This window comes from Terrapene carolina, unplaced genomic scaffold (genome assembly GCF_002925995.2).
Source record: "Terrapene carolina triunguis isolate 2854851 unplaced genomic scaffold, T_m_triunguis-2.0 Scaffold21, whole genome shotgun sequence".
In the NCBI taxonomy this organism is placed as follows: Eukaryota; Metazoa; Chordata; order Testudines; family Emydidae; genus Terrapene; species Terrapene triunguis.
Genome location: NW_020664372.1, coordinates 7194609 through 7219878, shown reverse-complemented (window position 1 = coordinate 7219878; position 25270 = coordinate 7194609). Strand labels below are relative to the sequence as shown.

Genomic DNA, 25270 nt, shown 5'->3' with positions numbered 1-25270 from the left:
GTATCAGTATAATATATATCCTGGGTACAGCTTAAATTTTCCACGAACTATGTAAATAAGGACACTAAAGTTTTTTATCCTAATAGATATACTGGAACTGAGTACATATTTGGGAGTGTGAAATATATGTCCCTTTACCTTCCCCCCAAAATTAAACTTGAGATAAGCTTGAGAGCATACATCACTAATTTTAGGGTAAATTGAGGTAAGGTTGTAGTAATTAAAACAGTTTGGAAATACAAGAAAGTCATTACGTTTAAATTTAAAAGAGAAACAAACATTTTTGATTATGGCAGTGCCGTTATAAGACACTCAAATAACCTTAATTCTGTTGCTTCTCAGGACATGACTACAGAGGGCAACTCTGAGACAATCTTATCCACCCATTTCAGTTCTTTTAATTTGTCCAAGTTTTCATCCTTTGTACACTTATGTGCCAACCTTTTAGCCTCCGTTAAAGTCTCTCCTTAAACCAGACTTCTGTTTACCCATTCTTTTGTCAGTATGCTGTATGAGTTAGAAGGTAAGATCTTTGGGGTAGGGACTACATCTTCCTCTTTGGTATACAATATGAGGGCATATTGTACTTACTGTACAATTAACAATAAGCCTTCTATTATTGCTTCCAAGTAGGCTGGTTGATCACTAAGATTACATCATTTTGGGGATCATATTTCCATTGTGTGTTTGGCAGCGTAAGCACACTGCCTACTCCCCCTCTTATTACGAAAATACTTCTGATTTGGAAAAAAAAATAGCAGGAATACAAGGCTAGCTGTGTTAGTTGACAAGTCATCTTTAAAACTCCATTCCAAAATGTTTGTACCATGGACCATCTTATATGGAGATGGACTTCAGTGATTGTATACTTGCTAACATTTGGTAATAATTTCACCATGTTGACTCATAAACTTCAATGTTATGATCACCTAGTCTGGCAACCTGCACATTGCAGGCCACAGAACCTCACCCACTTCTGAAATGAACTCCTAACCTCTGGCTGAGTTACTGAAGTCCTCAAATCATGGTTTAAAGACTCCAAGTTACAGAGAATTCACCATTTACACTAGTTTAAACCTGCAAGTTTGACCTGTGCCCCATGCTGCTGAGGAAGGCAAAAAACCACCAGGGTCTCTGCCAGTCTGACCTTGGGGAAAATTCCTTCCTGACCCCAAATATGGCTGTCAGTTAGAATCTGAGTATGTGGGCAAGACCCGCCAGACAGATAGCTGGGAAAGAATTCTCTGTAGTAACTCAGAGCCCTCCACATCTAGTGTTCCGTCTCCAGCAGTTCGGGATGTTTGTTACTGACAGTTGGCAGTGGGCCACATGCCACTGTAGACAATCTCATCATTCCCCTCCATAAACGTATCAAGCTCAGTCTTGAAGCCAGTTAAGTTTTTTGCCCCCCCCCGAACTTCATTCCTCTAATGGCTTGTCTACTTTCAAGCCTAAACTTGTTGATGGCCAGTTTATAGAAGTTAATTCTTGTGTCCACATTGGCACCTAACTTAAATAACTCCTCTCCTTCCCTGGTATTTATCCCTCTGATGTATTTATGGAGAGCAATCATATCTTCCCTCAGCCTTTTTTTGGTCGGGCTAAACAAGCCAAGCTCTTTGAGTCTCCTTTCGTAAGGTAGGTTTTCCATTCCTTGGATCATCCTAGTAGCCCTTCTCTGCACCTGTTCCAGTTTGGATTCATCTTTCTTAAACATGGGAGATCATAGTTGCACACAGTATTCCAGATGAGGTCTCACCAGTGCCTTGTGTAACGGTACTAACACTTCCATGTCTCTACTGGAAATACGTCACCTGATGCATCCTCAGACCGTATTAGCCTTTTTCATAGCCTCGTCACTTTGACGGCTTATAGTCATCCTGTGATTAACCAATACACCACCTCCTCTCTTACTTTCAACTGATAAGTCCCTAGCTTATAGCAAAAATTCTTGTTGTTAGTCCCTAAATGCATGACCTTGCACTTTGCATTATTAAACTTCATCCCATTTCTATTACGCCAGTTTACAAATCATCCAGATCTTCTTGTAAGATATTCCTTCCCGCAGCCCCCATTGGCCTGGAACGGCGAACTGTGGCCAGTTGGAGCTGCGATTGGACGAACCAATGGACGCTGCAGGTAAACAAAACGTCCTGGCCCGCCAGCGCATTTCCCTGATGGGCCACATGCCAAAGGTTGCCGATCCATGACATAGACCTACCTTTGACTAGTGATAGCATGATTTGCTGGCCTTTCTCGTGTTCTTTGTGGCTGCAAGTCGTCTTATCTTTTATTCTCCCTTATAATCTTCTGCAGGTCATCCTGTATCCTCCTGTGGCTCTGAATTCTGGGTATCTCCATTGGCTCTTCCTTTTTTCTTACAGGACTAGCCGTTCTACTCTTCTTCATTGCCCTCCTTCCTTCAGTTGCAGCCTGCTGTGCCCCTCCTTCATTATCCAACTCAGCAAACCTGTTCCTGAGTCTATTTCTCCTTCACTAACTGATCTTTTCCTTTGCCTGGTTCTTGTTGTCACATGCTTCCACTGACCAATTTCCTCACCCAGTAGTCTCCCCTCTGAGTTTTTCAGTCCAGTTTGCACATGCTAGTCTTGACTTTTCCTCATGCCTTTGCTCCATCATTATTGAAAAACCCCTTCAAAACTCAATCATACTTTCCACCTGCGTCTCCAAGCCTCGAGTCTTCTCTTCCATGAGCTCTATCAAGCAGCACTTCATACAAACGAAGCTTTTTTCAGGTACCTGCTCTAGGATCATGTACATCCTGCAGCTTCCACATCCAGTCATATTCATTGTCTCTTCCATGGCTTCAGTCACTACGACTGCTGCCACTGTACCTGTCATAGCCTTCCTTACTAAATTCCTGCCAAGGGGGAAAAATAAAAACCATCAAAGACCAAAACAAAACCAGAACACCACATACACCTCATTCCCAAACTCCCTCTCAGACTCCCCTGTTTACAGATCTGTTTGCTGCTCCTGAGCCACTGGCTGGCTGACTGGTTGCCTTTATAAGCCCCCTAACCATGGAAGCCCTGCCCCTAATCAGGGCTCTGCTTCTCTCACAGCACGCTGCCCCCTACCAGCCTTGACAAAATGAACAAGGGGGGTGGGGGGGGGAGACATACACACAAAGCAGAAAAAGAGACACTACACCCACAAAAAACTCACTCACTGCCCCTAAAGACCAGAAGCTTGTTTCCTCCCTTCTCCAACAGAACTACCATTCAAACACCCCTGTTTACAGCTCTATTTGCTACACCTGTGCCTCTGCTCTTAAACCAGTTGTATTAAAGATCCACTTTTTAAAGTCTTTAATCGGAGTAAATGCCCTGGTGAAAAAACCATCTCTAAATGTTTTGCAGTGCCTTATTTAAAGTACCATGTGTATCTATGGTCCTATTAAAACCATATTTATGATCTTGATGCTATTTTCTTTGCCCCTTGGTTGTCCAGGAATGGAAGATATCCAAAACTGATCTTTAAATACATTTGCACTGCCTAAATTGTTCAGAATTTTAGAGTAATATGTTCTCTAGCAATTAAATGCAGGGAAAAAAAGCAGTCTGCTACATAAATTATCTCCATTTAAGTTAAATAACTTTCAACAATGCAGTTTATACTGTTATGAAACAATTCCTGGTGAGCTATATATTTGGAAAATTAATCAGTATCCATTATTTTCATTGCCAATAAAAGCATAATACACCTCTACCCTGATATAACGCTGGCCTCGGGAGCCAAAAAATCTTACCGCATTATAGGTGAAACCGCGTTATATCGAACTTGCTTTTATCCACCGGAGTGTGCAGCCGGCCCCCCCGGAGCGTTGCTTTACCGTGTTATATCCTAATTCGTGTTATATCGGGTCGCGTTATATCGGGGTAGAGATGTACTTCTAACTAGTATTCAGTGGTTTGTAAATGTAAGCAAAGGGGAAGAGTTGCATTATATTTAAATGGACTGCAGAGGGTTGAAATAGCCAGATATTAGAGGAATTCATTCATGAATTCTTGGTATCTTTGTTTTTCCCTTAATCTTTAGAGACCCAGATATTTGTTGAGAAACTTTTTGATGCTGTGAATACAAAGAGCTATCTACCTCCGCCAGAGCAGCCATCATCAGGAAGCCTAAAAGTTGAATTTTTTCAACACCAAGAAAAAGACATAAAAAAGGAAGAGGTAAGAATTTAAATCATACTTTGCAGTGCAGTCTCTATCCCTGAACCTGTAGCAGTTTTATAAGATACTTCCACGCTGCTTCTCCTTATCAGTTTCTTATCAACAACTTCCCCTTGTCAGTGCCAATTGGTGCTGCAGGCAGAGGAGCCTGAGCAGTAGCATTGTGACATCAAAGGTAGGTCAGCCAGTCATCACTAGACCTGTGCTAATTGTTTTTTTGATTTGCTGTTAATTCCCTAATGAAACCAAAATTCATTTTGGGTTGACCTGAAAATGAATTTTTTAAAAACTTATAGCAAATCAAAAAGTAACACACACAAAAAAATTGTTTTGACCTGGAACAAAACCTTAAGCTCTAACACTCCTGCCTGCCTTGGTGTCTCTCCCTTTGACAGTACCCATTTTATAACAGTTACGACTAGGCAAAACTTTGCTACTCCTGAGTCAGACATAGTGTGGACACAGTCAAAGGGCAGATCTCCTAAACCTGTTCAATATAAACATCTGATCTGAAGCAGTTCCCGCTATTCCAGTCCCAAACCCTGTGCCTCCCAACTCTGTCCAACCACCTCAATCCTGACCTGCAATGTTATTTCTGGACTCATTTCAAGCAATGGGATTGAAGTATGGAGATAAACTGGATGGAGTGTCACAATGTTCCTCTAAATGGGCATTGTGGGAGTCAGGCTTTTCTGGTGGTGTTCCAGTTTCCAGCTGTCATCAAAATAATAGGGTTTTCCTATTGATGCTCAGAACATTCCCTGAAATTTTGGAATAGATTGGGCACAGTCTTAAAAAGTTACCATGTTTCAGAGATGCCATCAAGTTGAGTGTTAGGCCTCTCTTCACTTAGCCAAAACTGAATTTCAGATTCTTTTATTCTAGTTATGTCTGTTTAAAAAAGCCCTATGTGTTGTGCTTATCTTTGATTTCCTGTTTACACTTTAAAATCCAGATAATTAAAGAGGAAGAGAGAGAAAAAAAGTTTTCTAGAAGACTAAATCACAGTCCTCCTCAGTCAAGCTCTCGGTACCGAGAAACTAGGTAATTATAAACTTAGTTTGACTCTTGCATTATATCAAGAACCAATTATGTTGGCTTAAATTTTGAAAGGTTTTTTATTTTTCTGTAGTGATATGCTTCTAAATGTTAATAGAGTACTTGTGAAGCAAGTTCTTTTGTGGATTGCTTTTTTTATATGCAAACTTGAGATAAGTACAGTTTACAAGTAACAGTGAAGACTGTGTTCAGATTTTTACGAACTAAAAATCATCAGAACTCAATTTAAGAAATGTTTACAAAGCAGAATTAAGTGTAAATGGTTGGTTATATTACAACATATAACCCATTTAATTTTGAAATGTAATCTGAATACTTTGTTTAATACAGCACTATCATTCTCTTCAGTATCTCTCAGTTGTTGTGATGCTGTTACCTTGGTGAAAATGCCCTACTGGGAAAATAAGTCCTGGCACAAAAGCAATATTTTACCCACATTTTCTTGATATGGTGGTAGGCTTTTATACAACAAAAAATTACACAGATGATTGAACAGGTCTTTTTGGAAGAAAGGAGGACTGATAGTTAAAGATTTCATACTCTGTTAGAGGCATGCATTCAAAATGAGTCAGAACTGCACAAAAGTCAATAACAAATGTAGCATCAGCTTCAGATGTGTATGTGCCAGTATTTTCTAGGAACAGGGCTTTTAAATACCTGCACTTATTACAGGTTTACATTACAGTGCAGAAAATTCCAATGTTTCATTTTCCTGTTTTAAGCACCTACAAATACTGGAAAAATTCTGTTCTTCACGTATGATTTTTGATGAGATTTTAGTAGCCCTTACAAGGTTTGAGTTTACATTTTAAATTATCTTTTCAAAATGTTCTTATTTTTAAATAACAATTAACTCCCCAAATATTTAGAAGCCGCGAGGAAAGAAAAAAAGATGAACGTTCTCGCAAGAGAGATTATGATCGTAACCCCCCTAGAAGGGATTCATATAGAGACAGGTACAACAGAAGAAGAGGGCGGAGTCGGAGCTACAGCAGGAGTCGAAGCAGAAGTTGGAGTAAGGAACGATTGCGGGACCGGGATAGGGACAGGACCAGGAGCAGAAGTAGAAGCAGAACACGAAGCAGAGGTAGGTGTTTGTTAGTCTTTAAAAATATGGGTTGATGATCAGTATGAAAAACAATATTTATCTTGAAGTACAACAGCTCTTTACTTAATAAACTTATCTACAAGACTGTAGGTCAAAATGTTAAAACTTGGGTGCCTAAAGATAGGTTTCATAATCCTTATTTTAGGCACCAAGTATCCTGATTTTTTTTCAGAGCTCTGATGTGCGTCAACAAATACAGTATAAGTGAATGAGAGCTAGAGGTGTTCAGCACCTTTGAAATTCAAGTTACTTTTATTTATGTGCCTAAATGGATTTAGGAACCTAATTTTTAGGCACTGGGTTTGGGAATTTTGGCCAGAGCACAGGCGCCCATTTTTCTGGGGGCCCCCAAATTGGCCAGGGCCCCTGCGTTAATCTGTCGGGACTAGCAGCTAGGAGCCTCCAGCTGAGGTGCTCCCAGCATCTTGGACCCACCTCCATCTCTGAGAACCTCCTCTAGCTTCAGGAAGCTTGGTGGCTGCTGCCTTCAGACCTGGGCTCTGAAGGCAGCACAGAAGTGAGGGTGGCAATCCTGTGTCATCCCCCTGCCCCCCAACAACAACTTTCAACACTCCCTCCCCCCCCCCCATTAATCCCATTTTGGGTTGGGACCCCAAGGGTTACAGGACTCTGAAATGTCTGATGTCAATGTCTTAAATCGTGAAATTGACTAATTTTAAAACCCTCTGGCCATGAAATTGACCAAAATGGTCCGTGAATTTGTTAGGGCCCTACGCTTTATAAAGCTCTACGTGAAGTTCTACCTTACAGTATTTGCGCACAAAACTCCCACTCCAACTGACAATTAAATTCTCTATTTAATGGTGTGTATCCTCATCACTTTATATAATGATCTTAGATCTAAAGCACCCTAACAAGGTGCTTTGATAACTTCAACATTTTTTCTGATTTATAATTCCTTGATAGTTTGAAAGTACTATGTGTTTACTTTCCATATTTATTTTCTCTAGCATCATATACAGATTAGAGTTGCTCACGAGTGCTGGACTGTTGGTGGTGCATTTATTCCCTGACTACAAAAGTACATTGACATTGTTCCCTCCCTCTTTCTTCCTCTTCTCCCCCTCGCCCCCAGGGTGGGGAAGAAAGAAACAGTATATAAAGAATTGTATGTATTTTACAGACACATACAAATCCAACAGTTGGTCTAATTTTGGAGCTTACGATCTTTGACATTTTGTTACTTTTAAACAAGTATATTATTTTCTTACAGAAAGAGATTTGGGAAAGCCAAAATATGATTTGGATAGAACAGATCCATTAGAAAACAATTATACTCCGGTTCCGTCTGTAACAAACATTTCATCTGGCCATTACCCTGTCCCTACGCTGAGTAGCACTATTACAGTTATTGCTCCTACTCATCATGGTAATAACACTACTGAAAGTTGGTCGGAGTTCCATGAAGAACAGTTGGACCACAACTCATATGGAAGACCTCCATTGCCAAAGAAACGCTGCAGAGACTATGATGGTAAGTTCAGATACTTAAACATATATGCAACAATAGTGGCCAGTCACTGATGTAATTTTGCCCTTCCAAGCTGCACTGCCCCCTTCTTTTAGCACTCCCACCCCAAAAGCAGTCTCCTTCTACATCTCATTTTCAATCTTTTTTTCTAGCAAAATTCTTAAAAGCTAAACTTACCTTTAATAATCACTTATCTTTAACCAACCTCATTGATTGTTTCCAGCATAGTTTCTGTCTCTGTCACATTACTGGCATTGCTCTTTTACATGAACTTATTGGTGGTGATCTCTTGTTTTACCTTAGTTCTCTTACTCCGTATCACCCTCAAACCTAGTTCTGTATTTAATAGTTTTGAGCATAATCACCACCTTATGGCATGATCCTGTTCATGGAACTCTTGGACATTTTGTGCTCTTGGTTTTACTCTTACCTATCAGCTTAATTTTTTCACTGGCAGTGACCTTCTCGAACCTCACATTTTAGGCTCTTCTTCTCGGTGCACCACTCTGTCTTTTTTTTAAAACTTACTAAGTGCTGTGTTTATACAGGCAGTACTTGAAATCTATATCTTCTACACTATTGAATCATTTTGCACACTTTCTGCCTGTATCAAACAATGTTTCTGCCACAGTTGGCATTTGTCTCAGTGAGTCAGATTGATCCAAAGCAGATACCCTCTTAACCAGTAAGAATTGCATTTTTAGCCATAGTTCCACTAGTCCCAGCTATTTTCTTATGTCAGATCTCACATTGGTAGTAGCTGTTGAGGATGTAGGTCAAGTTTACACTTGAAACTTTTCCCGATATAGTAATGTCTGTTATAGGTGTGATTCTGTTTTGCAACATTTTTATATTGGCAAAAGCCTTAGTGTAGATGCAGTTATCCTAGCAAAGAAGTGCTTTTGTAACTCTAAACTGCTTCTAAACTAGGAGGGTTTGTCAGTGTAGCTATACCGGTATACCTTTCTAGTGTGGACTTTGCCCTAGAAGTTTGATTTGATCCCCTACTCAACATCCACATTTCTCAGGTGCATGAATTTGTGTATTTTCATTTCTGAAGTATCATCTTCATCAGTTGCGATTGCTGAAACCTAATTTTTTCTCTTTTCATTTTGTATGGTCACCTAAATATCACTTTACAAAGTTCAGTCTTCTGAAAATATAGTAGATTCTAGCCTAATCATTGTCTGAAAACTATCCTTAAAATCATCCTGTATTTTGTCAATTTTAAAACCTGATATAAGATCTCAGTCTCAGAATCTTCCTTGGAGTTGTCTCCCTCTCTGTTCTAATGCTTGTTACCTACATTTCTCTCTCTTCCTTCAGTCGTTAGATTGTTCTGCTATACTGCCCTTACCACCTGGAGCAGCTTTTCTGCTTCTTTGAATCTAATTGACACCCTTGTTAACTTTTCCAGACACATTTCTTCTCCCTAGTCTAACTACTTTAGTAAAACAGTGAAATCCTACTAACTGAGTTTTCCAGTTTCTGTTCTATCATTCTCCCTGAAACTAGGCCGGGCCACTGTATCCTTTTCTACCCTTATCTGGTAATGGTAAAGATGGAGAAGAATTAAAGCTTGTATCTCTTATTTTACCTGTGGATATTACCTGTTTTAGCAGGTGTTCCTATAATACTTATGGAGAATATTGCTAGACCCAGTAACATTGTACCTACCAGTAAAAAGAGAAGAAAATTGCTTTAACTGTACTTATTTAAAAAAAAACAAAACTATTTTATTACTCTCTTGCATGTACATTGTAAAGTGCAACAAAGAATGTAGATACTTTTGGCTAAATATTGCAGTACTGAAATATTTTTATACTTGGACTGTTGACTAGTGTTGAGTAGTCAATAATTAGATACTAAATATTTTCAAAAGGAGATGTTTTGTCAATACCAGTTTCTTCTGCACTTAGCTAAAAAACCCCCCACAAAGTTGGCATTGAACTTGCTGGTGATGGAAAAATCCATGATTATACTTCAAAAATTTGGAACTTGCTCATTCCTGACACTATTTCATAACATCCAGGTTCCCCTCTTTTGCCTCTTTGTTAGAAATTGGCTCTTTCTCAAACGTAGCCTATTTGTAAATAGAGTAGGTAGAAGTCATGCTAAATGACCAGATGTTCACTTCCTAATTTCTAAGTAATCTGTATTGTTATGCAAAGGTCTTACCTTTCTAACTGCTACATTATGTGCAGAATATTTAGTATCTGCTTAAAGATCAAACATCAGCTGTTAAATGCTAGTAATATTTAATTGTGCTTTTCATTTCTCAGAAAAGGGTTTCTGTATGAGAGGAGACATGTGTCCCTTTGATCATGGAAGTGACCCAGTAGTTGTAGAAGATGTGAATCTTCCCGGCATCCTGCCTTTTCCAGCACAGCCCCCTGTTGTTGAAGGACCACCTCCGCCTGGACTTCCTCCCCCGCCACCAATTTTAAGTCCTCCACCTGTTAATCTTAGACCACCAGTGCCACCTCCAGGCCCTTTACCACCTAGTCTTCCACCTGTTACAGGTAAAAAAGAAATAAAAAAAAATTTCTTAAGATTTAAAATACCTTTATGTTGCTTGAATTGTATTCAGTATTGAATAGATTAAAATGGCCTTCTGTAGCTTTTTTTTCCTAAAATGCTTTTAGGACTCTGGTTTGCACATCTTAACCTGTGAGTCCTGCAGTATGTGTGTGTTAATATTGGTAAAATGGATTCTCTTCATGGCAAACTGTTTTAATTTCACAAAAAGAACAGGAGTACTTGTGGCGCCTTAGAGACTAACAAATGTATTAGAGCATAAGCTTTCGTGGGCTACAGCCCACTTCTTCGGATGCATAAGTGGGCTGTAGCCCACGAAAGCTTATGCTCTAATACATTTGTTAGTCTCTAAGGTGCCACAAGTACTCCTGTTCTTTTTGCGGATACAGACTAACACGGCTGCTACTCTGAAACCTGTTTTAATTTCAAAATGGCTCTAATGATACTATCTCTGAAACATTTGATCTCCAAAGCTCAAGTGGCCAGCTTCTGAGAAAACATTAGAATCCACAACACATGGAGCTAACTCCTTTGAACTATCAAAGTTAAAGGAACACAGGCAACTTCAAAAATTAAACTTTTGTCTGAAAAATGTTGAACCTATTTTTTCTAGGGATGCCCAACATTATAGAATGGGAAAGGGGGAGGGGGGAAGTGTGCATTTGGAAGTGCTTTGGCTGAGATTTTCAAAGCTGCCTAAGATTTTGATGCCTGTTTCTCTTTAATTTTAGTGGGAATTGGTTTTGTGACTTTCCCTCTGTTGATGAATAAGAGAAAAACAGAACGAAGTACAAATCACAGTAATTTGGTAGAAGTATTCAAGAACAATTAGTACCTGAAATTATTTTAAACTCTTAAAATGTCTCAAATTTTAAATTGATGGTGTAATTTTTAATGATTCCACTTTTTTCAAAGATACCTTTTTTGATGAGTGTCTCTTTGCCAGATCCAATTTTTAATACTAAAAATGAATGGATGGGCCAACATCATGTTATAACCATCCTCACTGGCACCTTAAACTGTTAGAATCCACCTAGCAGAGAAAAGAATGTGAATAGTTTAATAAACTTTCAAATTTTGTCCCTCTGCAAGTGTTCATAAGGCCAAACATTCATTGCCAACCCAGTATTTCTTCATGTACTGAATCTTCCTAACATTATGTTGTATAAGAGAGAGAAAAGACAAATTAGATCTTACAAATTCAGTAAAATAAAGCTTCTGTAGTCTGTATGGAACATAACAATTTGACTAGTCAAAAATTATTTTGACAGATATGAGGTACTGATTGCAGTTAAGGTTACTATATGCAATTCAATAGAATGTTTGAATTGTTCTTAACCCCTTCTTTCAAACATATTTCTTTGCAGATGTAGTTGGGACTTTAGATAGCTGAGTCCATTGTCAAGCAGATAAAAATATTAATGCAATATTTTTCCTTATTTCTGGTTTGACAGGACCACCTCCTCCACTTCCACCTTTACAACCTGCTGGCATGGATGCTCCTCCAAACTCAGCAACCAGTTCCGTTCCTACTGTTGTTACAACTGGTATTCATCACCAGCCACCTCCTGCTCCACCCTCTCTCTTTGCAACAGGTGTAGTACTGAATCTTCGGCCACAATCAGAAATAACTTTCTAAATTTACTGTATTCAGTGTTTGCAAAATAGAATAACGTTGATTGTTAATATAATCGTATGGTGATGCTAGACATTATACTTTTGTTTGGGAGGATAGGTTCTTACCTCTGAAGATCACGTGACATCAATTTGAAACCCCTGCTTTTTATGTTAACTCTGTCCTGAAACTTTGCATTCAGGTTGTCAGGGTGGGAAGAATTTTTTAAATCTATTTTACAAAATTTTGACTTGGCTATTTGCTAGAGTGCTATAATTATACAATTGACTGTTCCATTTCTCATATTAATCTTAGCAAGCATTAAGCCATTGAGAACTTGGATTTTTATATCTGCAGGTAATTTTAACTAAACAATTTCTTTATTACCAGAAACATATGACACAGATGCCTATAATCCTGAAGCTCCAAGTATAACGAACACTTCAAGGCCCATGTACAGACACAGAGTGCATGCCCAAAGGCCTAATTTGATAGGACTTACATCAGGTGATATGGATCTGCCCCCCAGAGGTATTGCAAAATATTTTCTTACTAGTATTCTTGTGTCAATACAAATAGTGGTCACTAAATAGAGTTATAATGTTAGAAATCATAGCAATATTATAAAGCTCCTTCTGTTTTTCTACTAAAAAACAGTTTATAAATAGGTCAACTGTGAATAATCTAGACTTCAGTGTTACTGATCCATTATTTTGAAGGTTCAAGAAAGCTAGTACAGTGAAACCTATTAAGATAATGTAGAGGTTTCACATTTTTTGGCTGTTATAAGTGTTCGCTTAATACATCATGAGACAAATTCAGATAATTTTCTGGCATTTTACCACAAATAAAACAAGTAAACTATTATGTACCTGGCCTCACATAGGAATGCACAGTCCTAGCCCTAAGGATCTTACAGTCCAATAAGACAAGGGAATACAAAGAATGGGAGGTGATGGATACAATCCAAATTTAGATCTGTGCATTTGGGGTGGGGTGGGGTTGGGTTGGGGCTTCCCAGTCTGGCTCCTCTTCCATAGTCGCAAGTTCCACTCCCTCGCTAGTGCCTAGTTTTTTGGTGCTCAGTAGTGCCCCATTTACCATTAGCCCCTTCTCCAATCATCTGCTACCTCATGATGTAATATAGGCTCCTACAAAAATAGTGGCAGGATCAGAGCAGTGCACAGAATGCTGTGAACAGGATGGGTCCAGTCTGTGGCAGATGCCTTCTGCCTCACTTAGTTTTCGTACAAAAATTTCTCTAATAGAGGCAATATAGATGAGATTAGGTTCTTTATGATACAGTGATAAACTGAGATTAGGAGGAAACTTCCTGTATGGGCAGGATGAAATCTTTCTTTAATTGTCAGTATGGGAATTAAACAGAGTGCTGGATTAGTTGAGATCACTAGTTTGAACAAATACAGCAGTTATGATGTTCTAAAAATCAAAAGGCACCTTGCAATATCAGGGTGAAGTCCGTTAATAGTTATGAACAACAAAAGTCTTACTACAACAAAATGCACAGAAAATATAAATGAAAAATTAATGCAGTCTCCCATTTACATACAGAAAAACCTCAGAATAAAAATAGTATGAGGATAGTGGTGGATTCTGAGTCCAGGAAGAGATCAATTGGCGCAGGGGATGGAGGAATTCCTACAAAGAAGGCTTGGTTTGACAAGTGAGTGCTCGTCATTAAAACTATGTTTAGTTTAATAATGCTGTTGAACTTTAGGGGAGTTCTTGTTTCCTGTTCTGAAATGAACTGGTTGGAATGTTCTTGGGCCTCTGAGGTAACCATATATTCAGTAGGCCCTCGAGCTTATACAGGTGGCGTAGAGGGTCATATATCTTAAAAATTAGGTGATTTAACATGACTCATGTTAGAGGGATGAGACACTAAGTGTGATAACCCAGCATGAGTTTTCATTTTGTTTCCTTCAAGAATAACTGGCCTTTTAAAGGTGAGATAAAGTTGAGAGGTCTGAAAAGTTACCTGCCAAGTGGGATGCTCTTATTTACATATGTGATTTACATATCTAATTGATTAATATTGTTTTGACTTCAATATTGACTTGGGATGACAGGAGTGTATTAGTGTCAGATTCTTCATACATCAGTCAGGATTTTGATTTTACAAACTTGGGAGTTAAAGAATTAGACGAAAATATTTTGCATCTAGCCAACGATTCAATTTTTTTAAACCGTTTGTTGCTTAAAAGTCTATAAAATGTCTTGAATTCTGGCTGACTTGATTTTTGATTTTATTGCAGGCAAAACTTTAACAGAACAAACAATCCTGGTTTCCAGAAGAAGGTGCAATTTGGAAACGAGAATACGAAGCTTGAATTGAGGAAAGTTCCTCCAGAACTTAACAATATCAGCAAACTTAACGAACACTTCAGCAAATTTGGAAACTTAGTCAATTTACAGGTAAAAGCCACAAAATTCAGTGTTCTGTGATCACTTCTTGTATTAAAGGGTTTCACAAATGGGAAGAAAGTAAGTGTGGGCTCTTTTTTTTGCTGCTTTATAATTAATGAAGGCCTGAAAGCTTTTGCATTTTTTGCTGCCTATTTTTTTTTTTTTACTTCCAAATTATTATTAATATAAAGTCTTGTCTTTTGTTTTTGATGGAAATCTCCTTGAAAGTTCACAGATCTAAAATGAGAGCTTCCTCAGTCCTTAAATGAAGGTTTCAGGGGTTTATGTTTTAACTAAGATCTTCCCCACAGCTATTTTGTCTAGCACTTATGATAAATAATTTAAAACTCTTAAAACCAATCTGACCAAACATTTCTTTCCCTCCTCAACTGTTCAAGTTTCATACATGTCATAATCCAGCTATTTTCCCAACGTTCCACAGTTATTCAGGATAAACAGGGAGTATACAAGACCTGGATTTCTCAACTTCCATAATTAAGTTATGGTTTCTTCTTGACATTGGCATGTACAGAGGACTGGTAGACTTTTTAACCAACCATGTTTAAAAATTGAAAATTGAAAATGGAGTGTAGATATGTGATGAATATTCAAGTACCATCACATCAATTGCTGCTTAGAAATATACATGTGAAGTATCAATCTTAACTTTTCTCTTGTACCCAATCTCAAAAACTAGATCAGAGATGCTTACTGTTGCCCTCCATCATGTTTGACTGCACATCCAATGCATGGTACACAGGCCATCCTCCAGTTAACTTGAGTTGCCAGATGTTTATATGTACAGACACTCCCTTTCCCCAACTTCACATTGTGAAGAGACCACAACATACTGTATCTTTTTATATACTAGTACCATTTAGAAAAAATATTCTGCATGCACCTGTCTGCTATGAGGACAGCCTAGTCTACCCTCTCCATCCTCCCTATACATACAGGAAACTCCACTATAACATGCAGCTGCCTTTACCTTAACACTCTCTTCCTTAAATCTTATACATCAGAGTACCATAGTTTAAGCAAGTAGTATGATTCAGTAAGATTAATAACCAAAGTCTTTCTGGCTGCCCATGTTACTCCTGAAGGCTTTGGCTTTTATTCTTCAAGGTGTGCAAAATGTATTTATTACTAAGAACTAAAATCAAACTGGTCTTATCTAGCCAGACATCAAAACCAGGTAAAGAGATTGAGTTTCCACATAATTCCTTTAGTGACTGTGTATAGAATCTTCCTTACTCTGGGGTAACCTCCCCTCAGCCTTCCCAGTGGCAACTCTTTGTTTTGTACATTTATTTAAAACCTTGTGAAATATTAGGGTATTTGACCATTTAGCAATCTTCTCTCAGTTTTGTTCAGTTTTTTTTAAACAATCTTTGGTATGCATACATTTACTTCAGCTTTCAGGTAAAGTTGCTTCTTGACATTAAGGATGTTTATCTGTTGATTTCCTTGTGGCTTTCAAAACATTGGGCCGGAGTAGAGTTCCAAACTTCTGCAATGTCCACATCTCTCCTTGGTCTGCAGTATGTAGGAGCTCTGAATAGTTGCTGGGTCCCCACACTTCTCCTTTCCATGTGGCGCTTAGAAACTCTTCTGTACATGCTTTGCTGGCCTTGTCTGGCGTCTGGAAGCTTGTACAGTTCTTCAGGTTTTCTCGGGAGCCTGAATTCCACCATCATTACAAGGATTCCACTTCTCCTTGCCCTGTATAGTATTTATAAAATATAGCTAGGCTTAATGCACATCATTATGCTGGACAAGGCAGACTTTAAAACTATTTTTTTTGTTAAAATTGGCCTATGCATTACATTTTAACTATATTTAGTTGTATAATTTTTTTCCAAATAAGCTGTTTTTAGTCAGCAAAAACTTCTAACATTTCAAAATGTAACTTTAAACTAACTAATGTAAATTGTTTGACCTATTAATTGCTTTCTTATTTCAGTGACTTAGACTTATAAAATCTCCTATGCCTAGTGGCACATAAGGCAACCCAGTATTCCCCCTCTTGTGTGTCCAGCGCAAGATATTTGATTCCATCGTAAGTTGTCTCCATGATGGCAGCATCATTTCTGATTTGTCCTATATTAGTCATTCTTTGTCCTGCATGCTCTCTTTTCCCTCCAGGTGGAATCCAATGTAAAACTTACTTTGTATTTCTGCCACAGGGTAGCCTGATGACATGGCCAAGCCACCATAGCTGTCTAATTATTGAGAAGGCAGCCTACTGACATATGCAGCACAGCACTTCCACTTTGGTTTCACAGTCTCTCCAATAAATTCCCAAGATTCTTTTTAAATAAAGCTGGTGGAATATATTCAGCTTTCTGTTGTGTACTTTCCCTATCTGCCATGTTTTTGAGGCGTACTGTAGTGTCAAAAGGACAGTAACTTTGTACAGTATCATTTTAATGTGTAGATGTGTCGTCTTACTCTCCAGGTGTTTGACTGACGAGAAAATGATCCACTACTTTACCAGTTCTTGCCTTCACTTCTTTAGTGAGCTGGCCATTAGCAGATATTGTAGTTCCAAGATAGACAAAAGTCATCAACTCTTCTCCATCAGTCACGCATCCACCAGCATTGACAGTGTTCTCTCTTATCTCCGTGGTCGTGGTCTTGGTCTTCTGCATACTGGATGAAGTCCCACTTTAGCAGCTTCTGCTTTTATGCTCATTAACCATTCTTTTTATTCCATACAAGTTTGTATCCAATATGACTGTATAATCTGTAAAACCTGAGTCTTGCAGCTTATCTCTCATCCAAACAATACCAGTGTCCTTGGCAGCAGCTGTTGCTCTTTTCATCACAAAGTCTATGCAGTGCACAGGAGAAACAGGGATAGTATGCAACCTTGCTATCAGTAACAAATTTAAACCATTCTGTCTCCATTTATCACACAAAGCTTTTACCAAATTAATGATCTTTGCTGGAATTCCATAGTGTTGCAGTATCCTCTAGAGGGCTTTTCTGTGGACATAAAATGCTTTAGTAAAATCAAAAGTTTAAAATCTTTTGGTATTCTAAGTCTTTCTCAATAGCTCTTCTCAAGGTGAAAATCTGGTCTGAACTCAACCTACCAGATTGAAATCTAGCCTGTCCCTGAGTACTTTTCAACAGCAGTTTTCATCCTATTCAAAATGATAGTGCAGAACAGTTCTTCGGATGCTGATAGGACTGTCACCTCTCCACAGTTATCACAAATAAGCTAGTCCCCCTTTTAAAGGATTTTATAGATGACATATCTTCTCCAGTCTTCAGGACAGATTTCCTTTCCCCAAACTATTCTATACCACCTATACATGTAATTCACCATAATTTTCTCACCTGCTTTTAACATTTAATCATCTGTCTTATCATAACCTGATGTTTTGCCACTCTTCAGCTCGTTTATGACCTCAGTTACTTCCTCAAAGGCAATTACTTCTAGTGATATAAGTAAGTCTGCTATTTCTTCACTTCTCTGAGGGTACGTCTTCACTACCCGCCAGATCAGCGGGTAGCAATCGATCTATCGGGGATCCATTTATCACGTCTCATCTAGACGCGATAAATTGATCCCCGAACGTGCTCCCCATCGACTCCGGAACTCCACCAGAGCGAGAGGCGGAAGTGGAGTTGACAGGGGAGCCGCGGCCGTCGATCCTGCACTGTGAGGACCCGAGGTAAATCGATCTAAGCTACGTCGACTTGAGCTACGCTATTCTCATAGCTGAAGTTGTGTATCTTAGATCAGTGTCGTCGTCCGTTCCCCCCCTCCCGCGTGTAGACCAGCCCTGAGTGTGTTAGTGGTTCTACCTGGGTGGGCAGAACCTGGAAATACTCCATTCATTGGGTTCACAATCCTTCCTCTCCAATTAAAATTGTACCATCTCGAGCTTTCATGATGCCACAACAGTTTGAGAATTGTGATGTTGGTTGTTTAGCTATTAGAAAAAGATTTTTAGAATACCCTGCCTTGTACACCACCTTGGCTTCTTTTGCTTCATTTTCCATCCATTTTCTTCTCTGTTCTGGCTGATCTTTTAACTTTCTTGTCTTCGTCTGCATGCTCTTATTGCAGGATAGCTCTTTTACTGCTGTCTCATTTGTGTTGAATTCTCTTCTTTAGTTCTTTCATCTCTTAAACTAGCCTCCATGTGTTTGTTTGGAGCCATTCTGCTTTCTTCGATCTTCTCATGTCCACTGTGTGGCTGCATCCACACTTGATTCTTTGAAAATTTGCCTGTATAGTTTTCCACACACAGTTTTCTGATTATAAACATAATTATGAAGCTGCTACTGAGTAAACTCTATTATGCCAGAAGAGGGAATAATTTCTCTCAGCTGTTTGGAAGATATAGGATTTTTTTGCTAAGTGTCTGCTCACTGGTCTACATGTTTATATACACTGTGACCAATATACTAGTTTACTTTTATATTGCGATGTTGTGTATATATCTTGGGCATTACTAAGCTATGTATACCGTAGAAACTTGGAATATTTCAATTCAGTGTGCTGGATATTTCAATTTAAAATACAAAAAAGCAATCTTGGGAGGCGTGATGGTGGTGAAATTTTAATAATATGTTGGGAAGATACTAACAAAATTTCTTTTAGGCTTGATTTGTTGCACATAGATTTGTAATTGACTGAAAAGAGTGCAGGCTTGTTATCTTTGGGTGTTCACGCATGCAAATATATATACAAAAAACACATTAAATCAGAGTGCTGATGTATATGAACCCCATACTATTGTGTCCCATAAGCTTAGTTTGTACTTTTTAAAAAAAAAAATATATTTTTTTTTCAATAGCAAGAAGCACTAATTTTCAGTAAGGACTATTTGTATATAAAGGTGGCTGGTTTAAAACTGTTGTGTTTTAATTTACAGGTATATAAGTGATCTCATATCTTTTCTTTGTCTCCCTATTTTTAATTAGAGCCAAACTGATGTCTGAAAACTGTAATATTAAAAATAAATCTTTTACGTTTAAAGTCACGAATACCAAATACCTAACTGCATTTAAATTGGAAGCTTTTGAGTTCCTGAAAATAGTGGTTTAATGGTTATATTGAATGACATGTCAGTTTGAGTATGTGTTGTAGGAACTGCTGTGTAAGTTTGACTTTTCAATATGAAATCTTAGGTTGCCTATCATGGTGATCCAGAAGGTGCCCTTATCCAGTTTGCCACCCACGAAGAAGCAAAGAAAGCTATATCAAGCACAGAAGCAGTATTAAATAATCGCTTTATTAAAGTCTATTGGCATCGAGAAGGCAGTGCTCCACAAATGTCAGCTACCATGCAGAAGGTAAAGGAGTTAAGTCTGTGTACTGGAATTTTATCTAACTGTTGTTAAAATTGGTCATTGTAATTAAATTACTGGCATATAGACAAGACAGTTTAATAGTATAAATTTTAAAAGAAAAATAACTAATACTAGTTGTAACTGATTTTATTCAGAAGTTTTATAATAGAGCCTTGCTTTTGTGTCTCAGGCATAAGGTTCAAGAGCGGATTAGCAAAATATGAATTAAGGCTCACATGATGGTTTTACCCAAGTACTATTATGTGACTTGTGGAATATTCCAGTCCATGTCATTTCTGTTCTTCTGAGATAAAGCAGGGATCTAAACTAGTGTCTGCTCTGCTAAATGACATACCGTATATAGTTGATCATAAGCCGGTTCGTTTATAAGCTGACCCCCCCCCCCCCAAGATGGATAAGTAAATATGGAAAATGTTTATAACCCGTTCATAAGCCGACCCTATAATTCAGGGGTCAGCAAACTTTGGCTCCCGGGCTATCAGGATAAACTGCTGGTGGGCCGAGATGGTTTGTTTACTTCGAGCGTCCACAGGCACAGAGGTAAACCTAAGTAAACAAAGTGTCCCGGCGCTCCAGCTGCTTACCATGACGGGTTGGGACAGCAACTGGTGGGGAAATTTTTTGAGGGGGAGAAGCTGGGAGTCAGGGCAGTAACCCCTGGGACCTCCACACTCTCCCCATCCCATCCCTTCCCACCTTATCTGCGGAGTGCCAGGAGAGGATGTCTCTGGCCCGGCTGGAGCTGTTCTGGCAGTGCAGCTGCAGCCTGCTCCGGTGGGCCAGACCGGGCGGCGCGGCTGCAGCCTGCTAGCACCAGGGCTGCAGCCTGCCAGCACCAGAGCTGCAGCTGCTTTGGAGGCTGGGGGGAGAGCAGCGTGGCCAGAAGTGGAGACTCTGGCCCCGCCTCTTCCCTTCTGGCTGTGCTGCCTCTCCTTGCTCCCTCTGTTGGGGTGAGGGGCTGTGTCCCACCTCTCCCTCTCTATACCCGTTCATAAGCCGACCTCCTTCTCTGGTGCTTCCCTTTTTTATTAAAAAAATTCAGCTTATGAATGAGTATATACGGTAATTGTTTTTAGGTGACAGCCTTTTTCTTGTAGCAAAGCATGAGAAAGGCGGTCGATTTATGCATCTTGTTTTTACGGGAGAATATCTCTGTTCTGCTAAACACCCCCAAAAGGCCCTGTTTTCCCTGCCTCCTTTCGTGATGTACGTGCTCACTCCCGTAGGAAAGTGAGGTGGAATGTACTTCTGTACCGAGGTGCTCCTGTAGGAATATAGGAGTGTACACTCTCTCTGTAGGAAGGGAGTACATCAGAGGTGTGCTTTTAGAGAGCATGGGATTTGGAGGGAAGTGATGGGGGGATAGTTCCCTTTTTATGGACCCCCTGAGTTCCACAGGTATGGGGAGAACTCAAAGTGAGACTTAGGATTCTCCTTAGTGATAACTCACAAGCCTTGTTAGGTTGTTAATCACCAGGTGAGCCAATGTTTGGCTTGATTGGAGGCCTGATAAGCCTAATAAGGATTCTACTAAGCCTTGCAGATTGGGGATGGAGTGTCTGCCAACTAGCCCCTCCTAGGTGGTTATCTGGTCTCAGAAGCTCCCCTCCAACCTGAGATTTTTGTACTCTTTAATCTGGACCTCAGGACCATGAACATCTATATCTTCTGTTTATCTGAATTAATATCTGGTCTTATATCTGCAATTTGTATGAGAACAAATATTCACTTTTACAAAATTTAGTTTTTTATCAAGATTTCTGATGCCTCTGGATTCTGTGGTAATTTTATCTGTAACTGTGTGTGGTCCACAATTTTTTCCATGTATGAAAAAGGCAGTTTTGAATTAAAAATAAGTGGTTTGTTTTTCAATGACCTGTTGTCTTGTAAATTGTCCTGGCAGCAGCTCCTGTCCCACTCAGCCTCCTGTGCCCACAGGGAGAAATTCTACTGATGATAAAGATGGTTTTCATTACGGCTCTGCTAAGTAATTCTTATCAAATGCCTGTGAGCATACTCGGAAGCGTTTTTCAGTCTTCTACAACTTGAATATTTTTTTTATTTTTTTTTCCAAACCAAGCAGAGATAATAGTTGTCAGTTAGGATGGTGTTCGTCACGTGTTTCAAATACCAGCTCGTTGTGCTGCAGCTTAGTTCAAAAAAGTTTTACTAGACTTGCTTGGGCAAGGGGAAGTTCCCCCCCCCCCACCTTTTACCCTTCTGTAATCTAAACAGCCGAGTGATGAAAATTGGTATATAAATACCAAGGTCATTATCAAAACTGCAGAGATCTGTCATTGCAGGTGTGTTTTCCCTGTCTTTTAGCAAATAAACAATTGAAGTAGAAGAGGATAATCTAACTTCATGAGAGGCACAAGAAGTATGGCTCTTACTATTTTTTCAATGTCACTTGCCAGTTTTAACAGATCAAAGTTAAGAAAATTGTATTCAAAATGATTAGTGGTGAATAGAAATGCAGCTATTAACAACAGAGAAATAAAACCTAAAAACAGCAGAAAGGACAGGACTCTACATTTTAGGCAGTGGGCAGGGACATCATCCTTCAGTGTGAATAGCTCTGAGATACATTGAAATAAACTATTCTGAAATACAGAATAAAAGTGCATACATTATCCCAAATATGTATGTTAAAAGAAAAATATCTTTATAAAATCAGCACACTTCATGGAGAACAGTTTAAAAAAAGTGTAGAGGGACTCCTTGAAGGAGATACTCCACCCTAGTGACTTCTAGTAACAAATATCCCAAACTGCCAGTATGAGGCACTAGATGGGGAGGGCTCTGAGTTGCTACAGTGAATTCTCTTCCAGGTGTGTGCCTGGTGGATCTTGCCCATGTGCTCAGGATCTAACTCAGGGACCGGCAACCTTTGGCCCGCGGCCCGCCAGGGTAAGCACCCTAGCGGGCTGGGCTGGTTTGTTTACCTGCCACGTCTGCAGGTTCGGCCGATCGCGGCTCCCACTGGCCGCAGTTCACCATCCCAGACCAATGGGGGCTGCGGGAAGCGGCGCGGGCCAAGGAATGTGCTGGGGGGTAGGGATAGCTCAGTGGTTTGGGCATTGGCCTGCTAAACCCAGGGTTGTGAGTTCAGTCCTTGAGGGTGCCATTTAGGGATTTGGGGCAAAAATCTGTCTGGGGATTGGTCCTGCTTTGAGCAGGAGGTTGGACTAGATGACCTCCTGAGGTCCCTTTCAACCCTGATATTCTATGATTCTATGCTTCTTTTGGTAGCAAGGATAAAATTTTATAATGGTAGAAAGGAAATACTATAAATTTAAAAGGAGACAGTAAACAGCTTCATTGTACCTTTATTGGTCTACATAGGCAGCAATCTATTGTTAGTATGTTAGTGTCTTTGATTTAAACATTTTTTTTCTTCTTTTGAAGGTAATACAGCCTTTAGTTCAGCACCCCAGTTTACCAGTAGTGAAGCAGTCGGTCAAAGAGCGATTAGGTCCTGTACCTGCAAGTAATATTGAGCCCGCAGAGGCTCAGAGTGCCAGTACAGAAGTTGCTCAGGTATGTATAGCTTGCCTAGAGAAATGTCTGTGATGAGTAGTTTAAAATAGTAATATCTTTCCTCATGATATGTTTGTAATGTTTTCATAGCTCAAAAATGTATGCATAGAGATAATGTAGTTGTAGAGGACACCATATAAAAATATGGATTTATCACATGAATTTATCTGTCATTTTGTACGAGTAACATTTTTGGAGAGTCTTTCTAAATGTAATGATATTTGGCTAGTTCTATTGTTTGGGTTTGCAACACTGCAGAGGAATAGTTCCTAGCTTTTCAATTAAATTTTCAAAAAACTTGAAAACATTTCTATCCATGTTAAATCTTTAATAAAGAAACTAGTTTTTTCAGCATTTTGAAATTAGCTTTTATTTTTTTGATAAAAGCCTAGCTATCTCTCTTGCCTGAGAGTTGCGACATAGTGGCTGGTATGGCGGGGCCTCTGAACTCATTTTGAAGATCAATTTTTAGATGCCGAATACCTAATTTTTGTTATATGTTGCTATGTTGGACAGAGTAAATCTTGTCTCAGTTCTGGGGCATGGATTGAATTTATCGAGCTATTTCTACCTTTCCATTGCTAAAGCACTCAGGCACATCATGAAAAATCATGTTTCACAGAATAATAAAACAATAATATAAAGATTTCTCAACAGAACAATTTGCATATTATCAGGAAAGAAAACCACCTCTATTAAAATAGGTTAACCAAAAGATTGACCAAATAAAGCTTTCACCGTTAAATGTCTAATGTTTTGGAGCAAACATAGGTCATCCAATTGATATCCTTTTATTTTGTTGCATATAATCCTGTTCTGATTGTAGAAATATTTTCTTAATATTCGCATTAAATTGTGAAACAGCTAATACTTGCACAGTGTAGCATTTGTTAAGAATTATCACTTTAAACTCTTTTGCTTCAATAGTCACTCATTTATTTTAGGCGGCAAAATATGTGTTAGAAATCAAGATAAATAGGAAACCAAATGTATTTGTCCAGTCCATCTCCTAAATGTCAGTCCACTGCAGTAAAAGCTGTGGAAACTATTGAGTCCCCTTTCTTGGAATTCATTGTGCCTTCATAGAGCCCTATTGACTTGTAGGGTTGGAGCCAAACTGTCTGCATGAGCAAAATTTTAAACACATTAGTAAGGCTATGTCTACACTCTACAAGTGTGGCTTAGGATGACCTTACTGTGTTGCACGGGACATGAAATTTTTCACAGCCCTGAGCGACATAGTTAGCCTGATCTAATTTTCAAGTGTTGAGCAGGTCTAGGACAGCTACTTTCTCATTAAATAAGAGAACACAGTCTCTAGCATGTATTCTCATTTTGTACCACATACATGGTACTCATACCTGTGCAGGTTGGAAAAGGATGGGGCATCTAAATGTAAGCACTTCGTTCCCTAATTTGAGTGATAATGCAGAATATTCTTAGCACAGAAAGAGCTTTCCTAATGAAGATGGGCTATTAGTGTTGCCAACTTCCTTCAGTAACCATTATCTTTGATTTTAACTGTCTCCTCCTTCTGAAGTCACATACTTAGATTCTTGATGATGATGGTTGTCAGTAATTGCTCCTATTGAACCTGCATTGAAAATGGTCTGAGGTGCTATCCTGCGATGGGTTTTGTCCTGTCTACCTTCACAGTTAGACTGTTTGGAGCACTGTTTCAGGGGACCAGTCATTAAGAAGTGGCAGAGATTGGTCAGATCCTAGTTCATATGGTGCTTAACTTGTCTGCAGAAGCAGTTAGAATCTTCACCTGCCAAAAATCAACAGATCTAATAGATGTTTCAGGCTTTTGACAGCTCTGCCAGCTCACCAGCAGCATTACGAACAGATGGTCAGAAATGTGGTTTGGAAATGTTTCCAAGAATTTTACGTAACTCCTTACTACAAGGAGGCAAAGCACCATAGTACACACTATGATTCCTAATAGATTTCAAGATGAA

General features: G+C 39.1%; 1 protein-coding gene across 1 annotated transcript in view; it reads left to right on the top strand.

Annotated features, from left to right (window-relative positions):
- Nucleotides 1–25270, top strand: part of RBM26 (RNA binding motif protein 26) — a 99030-nt gene that overhangs the window by 18693 nt on the left and 55067 nt on the right. The window contains exons 3-13 of the mRNA XM_026662499.1: nucleotides 4063–4199; nucleotides 5155–5243; nucleotides 6128–6345; nucleotides 7601–7861; nucleotides 10141–10380; nucleotides 11851–11991; nucleotides 12402–12542; nucleotides 13584–13695; nucleotides 14288–14447; nucleotides 19587–19751; nucleotides 23178–23309. Of these exons, the coding sequence (XP_026518284.1) occupies nucleotides 4063–4199; nucleotides 5155–5243; nucleotides 6128–6345; nucleotides 7601–7861; nucleotides 10141–10380; nucleotides 11851–11991; nucleotides 12402–12542; nucleotides 13584–13695; nucleotides 14288–14447; nucleotides 19587–19751; nucleotides 23178–23309 (1796 nt within the window). The remainder of the gene's footprint in view (nucleotides 1–4062; nucleotides 4200–5154; nucleotides 5244–6127; nucleotides 6346–7600; nucleotides 7862–10140; nucleotides 10381–11850; nucleotides 11992–12401; nucleotides 12543–13583; nucleotides 13696–14287; nucleotides 14448–19586; nucleotides 19752–23177; nucleotides 23310–25270) is intronic.